The 15734-nt window shown below is 41.2% G+C and overlaps 4 protein-coding genes across 8 annotated transcripts; 1 reads left to right on the plus strand and 3 right to left on the minus strand.

The window, feature by feature from the left end:
• Positions 1-1322: 1322 nt before the first annotated feature.
• Positions 1323-5583, minus strand: LOC108601671 (RING finger protein unkempt). Of its 4 annotated transcripts, none has more exons than XM_017989574.1 (9): positions 5422-5583; positions 5143-5352; positions 3801-4220; positions 3533-3735; positions 3110-3255; positions 2816-2912; positions 2501-2623; positions 1869-2443; positions 1323-1811 (listed from the first exon to the last, which is right to left on the minus strand). In XM_017989574.1, exons 1-9 carry the CDS (start codon positions 5481-5483, stop codon positions 1614-1616), a joined length of 2034 nt encoding a protein of 677 aa, XP_017845063.1. In that variant the 5' UTR covers positions 5484-5583; the 3' UTR covers positions 1323-1613. The 4 variants fall into 4 exon arrangements, with proteins under 4 accessions (XP_017845063.1, XP_017845062.1, XP_017845065.1 ...); XM_017989573.1 differs by having other exon boundaries at positions 2501-2626; XM_017989576.1 differs by lacking the exons at positions 2816-2912; positions 3110-3255 and having other exon boundaries at positions 5422-5582.
• Positions 5584-6039: 456 nt separating this feature from the next.
• Positions 6040-9620, plus strand: LOC108604631. Its single transcript, XM_017994179.1, has 3 exons — positions 6040-6168; positions 6247-8298; positions 8352-9620. Exons 1-3 carry the CDS (start codon positions 6097-6099, stop codon positions 9597-9599), a joined length of 3372 nt encoding a protein of 1123 aa, XP_017849668.1. The 5' UTR covers positions 6040-6096; the 3' UTR covers positions 9600-9620.
• A 73-nt stretch (positions 9621-9693) lies between these two features.
• On the minus strand, positions 9694-10769 carry LOC108604632 (max-like protein X). The gene is made up of 3 exons (XM_017994180.1): positions 10577-10769; positions 10060-10469; positions 9694-9999 (listed from the first exon to the last, which is right to left on the minus strand). The coding sequence occupies exons 1-3, from the start codon at positions 10701-10703 to the stop codon at positions 9775-9777; spliced, it is 762 nt and encodes a 253-aa protein (XP_017849669.1). The 5' UTR covers positions 10704-10769; the 3' UTR covers positions 9694-9774.
• Positions 10770-11199: 430 nt separating this feature from the next.
• Positions 11200-15620, minus strand: LOC108604584 (ubiquitin thioesterase trabid). 2 transcript variants are annotated; one of them, XM_017994116.1, is made up of 8 exons: positions 15581-15620; positions 14608-14845; positions 13987-14545; positions 13687-13930; positions 12832-13558; positions 12527-12771; positions 12111-12471; positions 11200-12045 (listed from the first exon to the last, which is right to left on the minus strand). In XM_017994116.1, the coding sequence occupies exons 2-8, from the start codon at positions 14733-14735 to the stop codon at positions 11967-11969; spliced, it is 2343 nt and encodes a 780-aa protein (XP_017849605.1). In that variant the 5' UTR covers positions 14736-14845; positions 15581-15620; the 3' UTR covers positions 11200-11966. The 2 variants fall into 2 exon arrangements, with proteins under 2 accessions (XP_017849605.1, XP_017849604.1); XM_017994115.1 differs by lacking the exon at positions 15581-15620 and adding an exon at positions 15088-15352.
• Positions 15621-15734: the final 114 nt, after the last annotated feature.

Consider the following 15734-nt stretch of genomic DNA (forward strand, 5'->3'; position numbering starts at 1 on the left):
TTTCTGCAGCTGAAATTCAATATTCAATTGTTTAGTTTGTTTGCCCTAAGTGATCAACTGGTATATATAACTACTATTAATTCGTTAGAGTTTATTACAGTATTTAAAACTCAACGTTGTCATAAGCTACAAGGTTCAATATCTTTTCTGCATTTTGTATTTGCTTGAAGACGGTTTTACATTAGCATTGGTTAACATTCAACATAGTAGACTGTTCAATTTTTATTCGCTGTCTTGTGTTACATTTATTGTTTAAACTTTTACATCACACGCTTCAATTTTTGTAAATATATATTATATGTTGTATATGTAATTACTACTCTTGTACAATAATTAATTGGCCATAAATATATGCATATATGTATGTATATATTCTTTGACTTTGACTTTAAATTAATTCCTTTGTGGAAGCTTTTGTTTTTTTTTTTTGAATAGCCAGAAAATGGATTCGTATGTGTGTGTGTAGCGAAAAAAGTACTTAAAGCACTAACAAAATCACATAATAAACTATTAAATGTCGAGTATAAACGCGGTATACAGTAAATTTAAACACTTTAAATTGTCATACAAAGAGTAGTTTATATTATAATGCTTATATCGTAATAATAATAATAATAGTAGAAACTGTATTCGAAATGAGTTTGCATATAGAGAAAAGAAAAACGAAACACAAAAAGTTTAGCGCTCCAAATCAAATATGACAAATACTATTCACGTGTCTGTGTTTGTGCGAAAGATTTAATAAAATAATAATAATATTAGATCTTTTGTCAAAGTCACTAAAATTCGTACTTTGCTTGGAGATCCCCTCAGTGGCGAGATGCTGTATCAGTTTGTTACAAATTTGTAAAGTTATAGTTCTTCATCATTCAATTTAAACGTACCTATGAAAAATACATACGAAATACGTATGCGTATGTAGTTTGAAAATCGACTTATAAAAATCACTGGTGGTTTTTGCTTTTGCTTGTTAGTCAGTTTGGTTGTTTTAAAAAAATGTCTCATAGTCATTCATCTTCATATACTAAAAGTGGCTAAAAAATGCTTCATTCATATGCAGCTATATATTAAATATATATATACCTTCTTTTGCTTAATTAATACTAGTAAATAGTGACTGTAAGTTTAGCAATTTAAAAAAAAATAAATAAACGAAAAAATCATAAAAATTTGTTATTGCAAATTCGCTTTGCACAAACTAAAATGTCATGGACATGAAAACGTTATACAAAGAAATTTATTATATAAAACAAAAGTCAAGACAAAATAAAAAATATTAGATTTGCAATATAAAAAAAAAATTCCAATAATGCTAACTGTTTCTGTAGAGTTGATTAGAAAAAATATTGTAAGTTTCAAATGCATAGCAATTTGTTAAATCAATTACATATTTTGTGCCTAGTAATTGCTAATATCCATGATAATTTGCTTATGTAGATTAATGTAACTTATGGTTGCTCCAAAATACACAAATTTAAAGTACTAACTGGCTTAAGTGCCAAACGTTACACATTTTGCTTATAATTAAATATAGTTCCTAACACACATTGTCAATATTTCGGGTGTTTTCAGCTCCAAAGTCTGAGCCATGCATGCTGGGCATTAAACAAATTCTATGTATGCGTTGTTATTACCGGCACCTGGCAGTAGGGGCACTCGGTAACGGAGCCGGCACAGGTATTGCAGATGGACAGATGATTGCATGGCTCGAGTGTTACAGTGCGATTGTTTTCCTCGCATTTCATGCACTTCTTGGCATTCTCCAAGTATAATACTTTATCAACCTCCTCCAAATCAGAGCGCAGCTTGGACTAGAACCAGTTTAAGCAATTAACATGAGTCATAACTACTTTAGGCCATCGGCTTACCTGCAATTGCTTTAGCTTCTGTATAGATAGATCACGCAACTCTCCTGGCAAATTGAGCTGTATCTGAACTAGATCATGGCGCTCTTTCCAATCCAACGCATCCTGCTTAGCCTTGTCGCGATGATGTTCGGTCATCTTTAGTTTGCACATAAGATCTTCCAGACGCACGGATAGCTTTTGTAACTGCGCATTCTTAGTATGCAATTCGTTAGTGATACGGCCTAGATCGCTATTATTTTGGGATTGCAGCGATTGTAAGCTAAAAGCATTCTTGGCCGTATTCAGCGTATTCTCATACAAATTGTTGCCCAACGAGCTGCTATTAATATCATCACGTATTGTGTTTAATTCCGATATACGCACTGATGGACTAATGGACAAGCCTTCACCAAATCCCGGTGACCTGATGTGCGATGGAAAGAAGATGCTGCTGCTGTCATTTTGTGTGGCAGCAGAGAGTGAATTGCTTAGTTTGTTGGAATTGCCATAGACATTGAAGATATTGGCATGATTTGTTGGACTATAGGTGAGCGAGCTGCTGGGAATGTTGACGGCGAAGCCACCAGAGTTAAAGTCTAAAACAAAGTTGATAATTGCAATTAGCAGTTCAAGTTGGAGCGCACTTTACTCACCGTTAATAGAGTTACTTAGTGTTGTATTAGGAATGTTAATTGGCGCCGAGGAACGTGTTAATAAACTCGTGTTTACCAGACTCGCTGAAAGCGAATTTTCGCGCGGATCCTCCAAAGGGCAAGCTACTAAACAAATCAATGTATAATATATGTAAATAAATGGTCTGAAATATTTATTATTTTTATATATGTATAAGCTTTTGAGCGCTGTCAATTTGTCCACAACCAACAATAATATGAGGCACACACGACTACACACACATATGTACATATACGTAGTTTATACATACATAAATATGTAAGGCAAGTACTCACAATGGTTGTCCAGTGGTAGTGAGATGTTTAAGAGCTTGCTGGAATTTGATGTGTTTTCCAAAGCATCTACCAACATTTTGTTTGTACCATTAAACGACTATGAGAAAAAGAGATCGAAACGTAGAAACACAATGAGAGTTGGCAAATGGTTGCGAATGTCTTGTTGTTGTTGATTTCATTGTTGTTAGCTCTGTGTATTAGCTTGGGTGAACTTGTTTTCAACGTGGTTAGGAGTTGTTAGCAATATTTTGGACATAGACACAAACATATAGAACACTTGGGCGTAATACGTACATTTACGCTGCTCAGCTGCAGCAGTCCAGGATGCAGATGGCCATTTGTGACCTCTTCTTGAGCCTTCAACTCATTCAAGCCATTGGTAATGAGTTCGTTAAATGACAACTTTTGTTCACGCATCTTTAGCTCGTTGACTGGATAAGCTTTTGGGGATGGAAGATTGGACATGCAGCAAAAGTGCATTTTTGATTGTTGCAATAGCTTTCATGGTAAACTTAATACATATAGACTGATTGTTCTTTGTTTTTAATGGACAGTAATGGCACCGAGTGAGTGGAGTTTTCCTACTTTAGTCTAAGCTAATGTTAAATATTTACATTTAAACCTTTGCTATGGTTGTGGAAAACAGCGCTTGAAGCTCAAAGAAATAAACAGAAAAAATAAGAAGCCAAATTCTAATTGGAAGCCAAGTCAACTTACGCTCCACATGTGCAAAGGCACAGAAGACGCTGCGTGGACAGTAGCCCGCTTGTTGTACATCATTGCATTTAGTGGATTTATAGATTTCCGGGTGAAACTGCTGCTCAGTGCGTGTGTGACAATACTGGCAGTTGTCACCAGCCTCACAATTGCCGGGCTCGCCCCACTCCTCACCATGCTTAACATTCGGACATGGAGTTGATCTAATTGGGCAAGCAAGCAAACAATTAATAATAATTGGAGTAAAGAAATTGAAATTCAAACTTGCCTGTATTTGTACTTCCTGGGTGAGCGACGCTTATCCTTGCTGTTGTGATACTGTGGACAGGCATAGCCTTGGCGACATAGGCGCGGTGGACGCTTGCATGGCTCAGTTTTATAGTTGGCAAGCACATAGTTGGTATCCTGCCATTTGGGATCCTCATTCATTAGATTGCGTTCCTTGTCAAGTGCGTTCTGTGCATTGCTAGTATCCAAAGTTATCTCAGCATTTTGTAGCGTCTCCAGCTCCTTGATGTCATAAACAGGCGGACGTTGATCCTGCATGCCATGTGCAAAGGCACAGTGCAGTCCATTCTTTACACAATAGCCGCGACTGTCTGTATCATGTACGCACATGCATGTCTTATAGTAGCGCAAGTGATAGCGACGCTCGGTGTCTCCGGCTGTGCGGTGCAGAAAGGCGCATCTATATAACAGTAAAAGAGAGTGTGAGTGAGCTGCTGTAAGCGCAGAGGGTGAGTGGGAAGTTTAAATGACGCAGCACAGTAGTCGCGTGCTATAAATAGCCCAGCCTCAAGCAACAGTCAAGAGACAAGGGCAAAGGGGACCCACTTCCATACATACACAGACACACACACACACACACATACAGACGCGCAAGCACACGCACATGTTTAACAGCTCAACTCTGGGTCAGAAAAATAGCTGTAGCTGCTCTTGTTGTTGTTTGTGTGAAAATAAGTAATTGCGTTTTACTTTGTTGTCGCCCTCTGTTGCGCCCATTCGTTTTGTTTATTTGCGCAGAGCTTTGGGTGGAAAGCTTTGCCCAATAACTGTACATTTTGAAGCTGCTCTTACTGCCCTGACAAATGCCGGGGGAAAAACCAAAATAAACTCAAGGAAAATGCGCAAAAGCGAAACGCAATAAAAACAATGACGCACACACTTGTAGCAATTTTTACTCTGACGCACTTGTATGCGTGCACGTCTGTGTATATATGTGTAACAACAACCACGCACACACGCAAACGAACGCACACGAACGCGCATTGGCATAAGGCGTACGCCGAAGCTGATTAGAATGCCAAAGCCAGTGCGCTGATTTGCAAAAATCACTTTCACTTTTCACATATTGTGGGGTAGGGTATGTCTAGCCTTGCACACCCACACACTTTTTCATACACATATGTATGTACACACTTACACACATTTACTATGTAAATGAATTTCACTTTTAACTAGACGCCCCCCGAACCAAAGTTTTTGTTTGTAAACACGAAGCCAAGAGATACACACACATTGCAAAGAAAACGAGGCACAAAGAGGAAATGAAAAATACTACGTCGTTGACGTTTGGTGCTTGGCCCTGGCCCTGGAGCTCAACTTACTCATCTCCTTCGGGACAAATGCCAGTTGTCTCATCATATTTGGTGCAATAATTGTCAGCGCTATAGTTGAAGGTACCGTCGCGCTTTCTTACGGGCCGCCGACGACGCTGATTTTGAAAATGCCAATTGAAGCAGACGAAGGGGCGATGCTGATTGCATTTGTGCTGCAAAAACGACTGACACTGCTCCACGCGGAACTCCTTTAGGTATCTGCACAAGACATAAGAATTTGTTTAGCCAATTGGAAACACCTTATCCACTTTAACTGTGTTTATTTACGTATAATGACTGGTTTTCTCCTGCTGCGACGACAACTGCAGCTTACTCGCATCGTTCGCCATCTTGAACTGTAGCAATAATAAACGCTTTTCTTTGTTGCCTGCGTAGCAAATTCACTTTTTTAATATATTCAACTTAACAAAGCAGTCACAATTTAGTTAGATATTGCATATAATTAATTTTTAAAGCTTGTGCATTTCAGTTTTTAAATTATTAAAAAAAACAACATCCAATTCACTTTTTCACATTTTTATGTTAAGCCAAAACAGCTCTGTTAAAATTTTATACAGTGTTACCATTCAGCTTTCTTTCTGACGAATCTGGCTTTTTTTCAGAATCAGCTAGAAAATTTGAAAAGCAGCGGGCAGAAGGCAGCGGACTTTTTAAAAATATTTTTTACCTTAAAAACACAATGATTTAAATTTTACATAGATTAGAATATTAAGTATTCATAGAATGAATTAAAAGAGTTTAGAATTTTTTTAACTTTGCTTTGATGCGAAATAATAAACAGATATTTAGCTTGCGTTACAGATACTGTGAATGTTAACAATAATCGAGTAGTGTGGCGGTAAGGCGATCAAAAACTGAGTGCTCATGTAGCTGTATTGGGTAAACGTCCAAGTCTTGTAATTAATATTTTATATTAAAATACCTACAAATTAACGGACTTACATGATGGCTGCAGCTACAAGTGCTGCGCAAATAACGACGCAAAAGCACAGCGACTGCTTATCCTATCTGCAGGTAATTTTTTAAACATGCATTTCATGTACTCTTTTACATTAAGTATACAACATGTGATTTTGTTTTGCCGGTACTTAGTCCCTAGGCGATGCCACGCCCACTGAAGTAATAACAAAGCTAGCCGGCCAAATAAACGAGGAGGCTTGTAAGGCGGAGATTGATCAAGCTGCTTTGAACGTTAACTTTCGCGTTTATTATCATATTGTGCAAAAATATGAAGTTATCGATGCACACTTTGCAGAACTATCAAAGCAACTATCCTGGCAGAAGCCAGAGGGCTATCAAATGCTTCAGTCTGTGCTACTAACTAACCATTGGAAGCAATTGAATGCTGAATTAATTGAAAGAAACTGCATAGCTGGTATAATTGCAGCGTTGGAGCATAATAGCTTAAGTTTGCTGCATCAATTGAAGGCGCTCAATTTGTTGGTGAAAAAGTTTCCCAAACTACAGCTGCTTGAGCTGCAACTGGAGCATTTCTATCATTGCCTACAGCGTCAAAGTCAGGTGGGCACGCGTGAGGAAACGCTGACACTCTTCAATCACACCTGCAAGCAGCGGGAACGTGCCTTGCGCTACTCTTGCCACATTGTGAAATTTTGGCCATGGACTAATCGCAATAAGTACTATCTATTAAGCGGCATACTCAACTCCCATTCACTGGCGGATCTGCTAGAGGCTAGCTCATATAGCGAACAGGAGTTTATGTCGGGTCTGCGTTTAAGCCTAAGCTATAAGGGATTGCGTGCAGCCAGCCAGTATCCCATCAAGAGTCTAAGCAATCAGCAGTCTACATCACTATTGGAGCTGGCGGTGGAGCTATTGCTCAATGGCACCATTGCAGAGATACAAAACTTCTACTCGCAGTGGTTTCTGCGCATACAACAACGCGATAAGTTGTTTCAGCTTTTGCAAACCAAGCCGGAGATTATGGAGTTTCTAGCGAGTACAGAGAGTACATTATCAACCAGCGCGCAGTTGCGGCTTATACTTATATTCAGCATGTTTGCTAAAGAAATTTATGTGGTTTCCAAATTGCATTTCTTTAAAATCAGCACTGAGCTGCTTACCAATTGCAGCAGCTTTGCAACGGACTCTCAGCTGCTTGTCTTCAAATTTCTAGTGGACAATTTGTCATACTTTGCTGTTGAGGACTGCCTGGATTTTTTCTACAATTTTATTGAGCGTCATCGTGGAGTTGAGAGCTCAGAATTTCGGAATACAATGCTGGGCAAGCTGCCGAATATTATAAACCACACTGCGAAGCATTTTGACAAAGCGTTAAAAGCGAATAGCTCTGCCCTAGGTGCAGATATAAAACGCTTTTTTGGCCAGCTGCAGCAGCTCATCGAACAGGACCTACAAAGCGTGGTCTATCAGCCAAGAATCTTTGCACTAAAGCTGCTCGATATCCTGCACAATTCCTTGTATAGTGCGCGCATTTCCAAGAATGCTAAAATGTGCAGTATGCAACAAAATCAACAACTCGGTGGCTTTTTGCTACAGCAAGGTGTCTATCAGCAGCAGGAGTTGGCGCAGAAACTTTTCAACTCTCTTAATGAGCCTCAAGGCTTTGATGATGCACTGGAGCTTACGGTAGTGCTGCTGCTCCAATTAAACCAAGTGGATAACAAGCAATGCATAGAACGCTGTCAAGCGCTTTGCGCCAGCTCGGATGTTGATGAGTGTGCTCTGGTTACGCTATATGCGCAGTTAACAGTAAGCAGTTTCGCCAAACCGGAAACAGCTCAGGAGGTCTATGAAGTGAGCCTGGCACACTTAAATACCAAAGTGTCTTCTTTTGAGCAGGATGCACTGAGAACAGTCAAAGGCGGTCAACTCTTTGGACACTTGTGCATGATCGATGCGCTCATCAGCAGCAACCAACGCGAGTTTAAGTTTTGCCATAAGCAGCTGCTTATGTTGCTCGAGCGCATTCTCAAAATTATACTACATTTACTTAATTTGGCTAATGTAAGACGCAATATGCCCACGGCAGCTGCAAGTTTCCAAGATATGGACGAGAGTCTGCACTTGCTTATAGCAGAGAGTGCATATGAGGCTACCGAGGCGGAAAGCCCAGAGACGCTACGTAAATACTTGCTCATGAGTTTTTGGCTCAGCTTAAAGGTAGGATTAATGCTCTTTATTTAAATACACCCATAAAACTTTCATTATTTCAGGCCTGTTGCGACTTGGCCACCAGCGTTGGCTGCGCTTTGCTTGCGCAACAAGACGACTATGATGCACTGCAGCGTTGTTTGGACATTCAAGTGGCCGTGCTAACACGCTGTCGTCACAAAGGCGCCATTGAAGCAGCTGGGCTGAGCATAGGCAAACTGACACGCGCTATTAGCAGCCAGGACAGCTTTAAGTGTGGTTTTGAATTGCTATACAATTGCTTGGAGCGCGAGCTGCTCAGCGACAAGTGTCAAGTGAGCACAACGCGACGTGGCGCAGGATTCTCCATTATGTTTTTGCATGTGCTGAAGAATGATAACCCGCGTCAGAGATTATTGTTGCACAAATGCGTGAAAAATATATTGGAACGCCTGCAACAAAGTTACAACAACGTGGAAAGCACAGACAGCAGCAATGTAGATCGCTGGGAAGCCTTGGCGCTGCACTATCTTTGCGTGCTGGTGCGCGATACGGAACTGCGGCCTGCCATGTGTGTCTATTACAATGATATCATGTTGAGGGCTATGGAGCATATTGAGCACAAGGAGTGGACTATAGCTAATGCAGCCTTGCAACTATTTGGTGCCTGTCTAGGCAAGCTTGTAGGTCAGCGCCAAGCCACCGAGTTTGATACTAAGCTCGCTTGGGAACCCAGTGAGCTTGACTATGAGCAGCTAACGGCTCTACTGCCCAAAACCTGCGAACATATGCTAAACTGCTGTGAGACTCAGCAACAAAACTCCTCACTAATACTCTTCCTGGCTTTTCTCTCAAAGGTGGAGTACTTATGTACCACCCGCCAGGCGCAACGCTCTACGCCACTACTGCATCGCTTTCGTCGGCTTAGTTGGCATCTGCTGCGGCACAATGGTGAGCAAGTGCGTCTACTCGCTGCCAGCTGTTTCGTGCGCGCGCATGAATTTCGATGTGAACTGCCAGCGGTGCTGATATCCAGCGCCAAACTAAGCACGCAACTTGAAGAGGATAACTTTTATGAGGGACTACTATACACTTTGCATGCGGGCGTGCTCAAGTTACAGCATGAGGCGCGTCATGTGTGGACAGTCGCGCAACTGAAGCACTATCAACAAAGGCTGCTGGCGGCCTTACAAATAACCAAACAATTGACAAGGTTTCATAGCTACACATTAAATGTACTGCTGCAATTGCTTGAGCTCTTGGATGGGGATGAGCAGGCGCAGTTGGTGCGCCAGATACTAGACAAACGTAGACAACAAGCAATTAGCTAAGCACATAAGATATCTTATCTAGCGTAGATATCTATATAGCCTAAGCCAAAAAGTCAGCTAATGCTTATTATACATAGATTATTGTAACAATTGCTTTAACAACAACTAAACGACGCATTTACTATTTGTACTTAATGAAAAAATGAAGGCATTTTACAACAATTATTGCAGTGTATCAACTGAAACTCTCTCCTGGCTCCTGCTCCATAGCCTGCTGCAGCTGCTGCTTCTCCTGTGCCTCTTGTGCCATTTGCTGAAGTGTGCGGCTCAGTATATTACGCAGAATATGTGGCTTGCAGTGCTCTTCTAGCCACGGTATAATGCCACTGGTCAGCTGCTTGAAATTGTCCATTGGTATATGCTGAAAGGTCTCAAACATTTCCTCCATTATAGCCTGAAACTGTAATTTAAACATGAAATTAATACCATAACCAGTTCTATCACGTTTTCATTTGCTGACCACTTGAAATTTGGCCTCGTCTGTGAGGCGTGCTTCCTTGGGTCCCGGGTTGGCTTGCTGGTGCTGCAACATTGTCTCATACCCACTTTGTATTATTCGCAACGCAGTTACCTCTTTCTGCAGCGCCGCGCCCTCATCCTCCTGTTTCAGTTTTTGCTGATTCAAATAGCCAATGTATTCGATGGATTTTTGCAATATCAGCGCTTTGCTGAGCTTGTAACCGGATGAGTCGTTTGGCTGGCAACGTGGCACTAATTCTTGTAGACTATCATAGCCCTTCTTAATCGCATCCCGTCTCTTCTGTTCTGCTTGTGTGTGTGCTGAACGCCTGCGCTCCTTGTAGCTCAAGTTGAGTGTGGAATTTGAGTTGGCAGCCGAGTGTCGCGCATCGCCGCTATCGTCGTCATCATCTAGACAATAGACAAACAGGTCGAGGCATGTAATTAAAGCCTGCTGCTCACTGATAATACTATCAGCTGCTTAGCCACGCAGCCTACATAAAAAAACAAACACTTACCAGAGTTATGAGCTGAAGAGTTTGGTGTGTGGGTGCTGCCTGCGCTACTGCAGCGTGAATAGTTTTTGCCGCCAACCTCTTGATCTTGCTCCATGCTGTAACCTTCCTCTTTTAAGTTTTCACCCATTTTACTGCGTCGTTATAAAGTCCACAAAATGCAACTGCGTTCGCTTTTGTTTTTATAAATAAATAACAGTGTGCCCATACCAAACTAGCGACACTCATATTTTGTTCACTTGGCAGCATTGTTGACAATCACGCGTTCTTCTATGTATGTTCACAATGAGTTCGATTGAACTACTTCACAAAGTGAGCGAACGAAAAGAACGACTTCGTTCACTGATTAATAAAGTAAGGCGAAAGTTTGCAAGCAGTGCATTTAAATTAGTGCATGCGATATTTTGATGCTCGTGCACTGCTTTAAAAGAGCGTTACATTTGAAAATATGTTAAGTTCTTTAAACGGCTTGACAGGCGATTTCTCTTACCTTTTTTCAAATTTTATTTTATTTTCAATGCGCTTTGCGTGTACATTTGCACAATAAGCATTCTTAAATATTATAATAATAATAATCATAAAATTACAATAATGATATAACATTACTAACAAAAATAATACAATTAGAATAAAATTCATAATTCATATTCACCCGCAGTGGTGCAAATTTCACAAGTTAAAATTTAATAGTACATCGAGATTTTGCATAGTTAAAAGTACATACATACTTAGGTATTTTGTAAGGATTCATATACATACAATATGCTATATTATAGTATAGATATATTTATCAATTACTGGTTTTACTCTGTTCTATTTTCAATTTCCATTCACGTTTCGGCAAGGCATTGACATAAAAAGTTTGTGGGTATGTAATTCCAGCTACTACGGTTTATATATACTATATTATGAATTTCTAAGAAGTGACAATGCCTTGGTTAATCGAACAACGACGAATAAATTTGACTAAAATCAACTAACGTTGATGCAAAAATGGATATGAAATATTATGATTGTATGTATTTCAAGTTTTTACTTTGCTGCTTAAATTTTAGTTTGCCTGCAACTATAACTTAACTGCTTCCGATGCTTCAAATACACAAACATATATATACATATATATATAAAGTTTAAATATATGTATATAGTGCATGCATATGCTGTATATAAATATAGTTTATGGATACCATTAGCTAACTGCATGTGCATAGGAGCTGCTGCTATCTCATTCAAAACAACTGTTTTTAACTGTTGCCTGCTACCAACTTAAAATTATGTGAATTTATGTACGAATGGGCTACATATCCTCCGAACCAATCCAATTCCAATTTATTAGCCGAGCGAAATCGAATTACGAAGACCATTTAACTGCTAAGAGTGACGCTCAGTTATTCTACTCCTCATCCGAGTCGCCGTCGCTTGAGTAGTGACTAATCTGTGGTCGACGCACAAATGGCGCTGTTATAACTTGTCTGCAAATTACAAAATCGATTATTCATCGTTTGATAAAAAAAAATAAATAAATTACAACACTCACGCAATGCGTCTATAATGATTTAACCACTCCTCTAGCATTTGGGCTACCAGCAGGGGACGCTTTGACAGCTTTTGTTGCGCCACCAATAAACCGCCGTCTGTGACGCAAACATCGAGCCATTGACGCATAATGGTCTCCTCATTGCCCATCTCGGACTGCGACAGAAAATGAATGGGCAAGAGCTTTAGCTCGCAGTCCATAAGCGGCAGATAGGTGACATCTTCGACGTCATCACGACGACCATCGATGCGAGAGAATGGTTCCATGGGCACTAGGGCGCTAAAGTGCCCCCTAGTATAGCCCAAAGCGATGGGCGACTTTGTACAAAAGTTTTGTTCCCAGAATAACGGTAGATAGACTCCTAAAAATTAAAATAAATTAGTAAACATACTCTGTTACAGGCTACACACACTCACCTTCAAATCTAGCATAGCCTATGTCCTCGCCACGAAAGCTTTTTACATACTTGACGCCATAGACAATGATGGGACGTCGCAGAATGTGCGCCAGAGCAAAAATATGTAGCTGTTCTAGCGATGAGCCCGGTTGGCTAGCTAGCGATAAGAGTGTACTCCAATCTTCCTCCCACTGCGAGTCCTCGAGCGTAAAGTGCAGCATGGAGGCCTGCAGCATTTCATACTCCTTCCAGCGCTTAAAAAAGCTAAAGAAATAAATGTTATAATCTTGCACACACATAAGCTTACTAGTAAATCAAACTTACACATGCCCGCACTGGTGCAGAGTGTCCGCCAAAGCGCGCCTCAGCACATTGTCGCGATCAAAGACACCCCAAGTGGCCTGCATGGCCGAGTCAAGAAGGCAGTCACCAGCGCTACGATTCCACAGCACAAGCAAACGCGAACTGAGACGTGCAGTGATTTCTAGTGACCAGTTTAGCGCCGGAGGTGGCATTTCCAACTGTTTTTGTGCATCACGATCCAAGAGCTCATCGTATAGCTGTTCCTGTATTGGTATGGGTAGCTCCTCAATTTCCGTCGGTAGCGCAAATGTGGCATGCTTTTGCACGTAGTGGCAGGGCAGGCCAGATTTGCGAATACGCAGCGTGTTGGAAAAATGACGACGTATGTCTGCCGCCAAGTCGGGTGCCACATATGAAGGTACACGTTTTATGCCCGGCCCGGAGCCAGAGATCTGTGCTAAAAGCATTGGCAGCATTTCCTCGCGATGAAAACGTATGGCCAAATGGATGAGTGTATGTCCCACATCAAAGGCCGAGTTACGATTAAGCGCTGCTATCTCGTTGCTGGTCAATGAGCGAGCCGGGTTGCCGCCGCACGACAAATAAGCTTCAACAGCACTGTAGTTATTCTCGACTACACCCAGGCAAGCGTTTAACCACTGCCAGTCCACTTGCCGTCTGATTTGACGCTGGCGACGCTCCTGCCGTTCTTGCAGCGTATCACAGTTGTTAATGGTTTCCGAAGAACCTGCGAGACAAAAGCAAAAGTGAGTAACTATATTCATATACTTTGACACACAACGTCCAATCAACTATGTTCTATATGGCTTCGGATTTTTGCGCATTATAAAATAAATATAGAACTCTTTGTCTTACCTAATTGGTAAATGTGCTTCTTGTTGAACGAATTGTTAACACTGACAGTGTCATTGTTTTGTTGTTGTTGTGGCTGCGGCTGTTGTTGCTGCTCATCCTGCTGTAGATTCAACTGTTTGTTGCTTCCCGATATGCTAGCACACGCATGCAGATCATTCTGCGAGCCCGAGCCACTGCAGATTTCTCGCGTTTTGCCGCACATGGAACACTTGAGACTCTTGGGCCAGTTTTCATAAGTGCAAGACTGTTGGAAGATAGTTGAATAAGTATAAGCTATATAAGGATTAACGGTGAACTCACATTGCAGGCCCATTTGGCCACATAGCTGTGCTTTTGCTGTAGCGCTGCGGAGGAGGAATTTGTATTTTGCTGCTGCTGCAGCTGCAACTGCTGGCTTTGTGATGTGTTGGCAAGATTATTGAGTTGCGTTGGGTCCAAGCTTGGACTGAGATTTCGCCGTTGCGCTGCAGTGGCACCAATTAGTTGTCTACTGCTGCTGCTACCAACCGTTGCTTCAATGTTGAGCTCCGTGTCGGAGCCACTTATGCGCAACGCCTGGAGCGCTTCGCCTGCACGATCTACACAGTCAGGCGACTCCTTGCTTGCAGCAGCTGTATATTCCATGGCAGCGCCACCACGTTTTGTGCAACATTGTACGCAGCGAAGACTGCGTGGCCAATTGAGATAGGTGCACACTTTGCAAGCCCACTTTTCGCTCTCGGTCACATTGCTCTGACGTGGCTGTTGCTGCTGTTGTCGTGCGAAGCAAGTGGAAGTGGGCTCAACGGGCAGCACAACCGCCGCCGCCTCCTCCGCGCTGTAACTGTCATGTGTGGGCGTATTCTGTGCTGGACTTAGACTGCAAACAAATAGTTTGTTAACAAGGTGCAGAGTTTGATGCTTGTTGTTTGCTTTACTTACCGGAATATATCCTCGTTTAGCAGTGGCTTAGATGCCTGGCACATAGTGCATTTCATCGAGCATGGATAGTTTTCATAGGTGCAAATTTCACATTTCCATTTCTGCGCCTTGTCACTGGTATCGCACATCTTTTGCGCGATAACAAAGTAGCTCCTCTAGTCCTCGTTACGTACTTTGACTTGCTCACTTTGTCTCCGTGCTTAAACCCCACACGAAAATGCTCGACTTGGACGGCCAACTGTTTTTGACAAAATAAAATGAATAAATGTATGTATATGAATATCACAGCTGAGAATTATCTAAAACATATAAAGCGCCCTTGACCCTGGCCAATTTCTGCACAATATCTATCTGCAGCTGCATGTGCAGCATACACATGTATACATACATGTATATAAATATGTATATATGTATGTATGTATACGTCGCATGTGCATTAACAATTCGCGCAATGGCAATAGTAGCTTGATTTGCCTTTACCCAGTGTCGTCACAGGCAGCCTTCAGTTCGATTGTTTCTTTCTTACTGTTGGATGGGTGGTGCTGTTGGGGGGTCTTCGTTGGTTTCGTTGTAAATAGTTTTCTTATTGGTGTTTGTGTTGGTACCTGGCGCAGTGCAATATGCAAGGCCAATTCACAAACGACAAAACGACTCGATATTTTTATATATGTACAAATAACCAGGCACAATAAAAAGTGAGCGAAAATTGTTGTTAGCCACGAACAGTACTCGCTTCGCAACTGTAAATTGCCAAAAACAATTACAAAACAAAGGCGAGAAAAACTTTCACTCGTTGTTTGTTGAGTACTTAGTTTTTGTTTATTGCAAAATAATACACTTGCCACTGACGCAACAGCTGGTTTAGCAAGCCACCACAATCCGCACAATTTCAAGAATTTTGAATTTTAATTGAACGTCGTAATAACTTATTATGTTACATATTAATTAATTGTGGAATTTTTTTATTTTTCACCTATCAGTATCAGCTGCTGCTTGCGAAACATACCAATAGTTATCGATAAATATGAGAACTGTGTCACTTCGTTCAGTTCAGTTCATAGTTCAAAAATACTACTGAAAATATTTTTTTATGCGTAAAAGCTGTGTATTTAGTTCGCCATGTTGTT

This window comes from Drosophila busckii, chromosome 3R (assembly GCF_011750605.1).
Source record: "Drosophila busckii strain San Diego stock center, stock number 13000-0081.31 chromosome 3R, ASM1175060v1, whole genome shotgun sequence".
NCBI lineage: Eukaryota > Metazoa > Arthropoda > Insecta > Diptera > Drosophilidae > Drosophila > Drosophila busckii.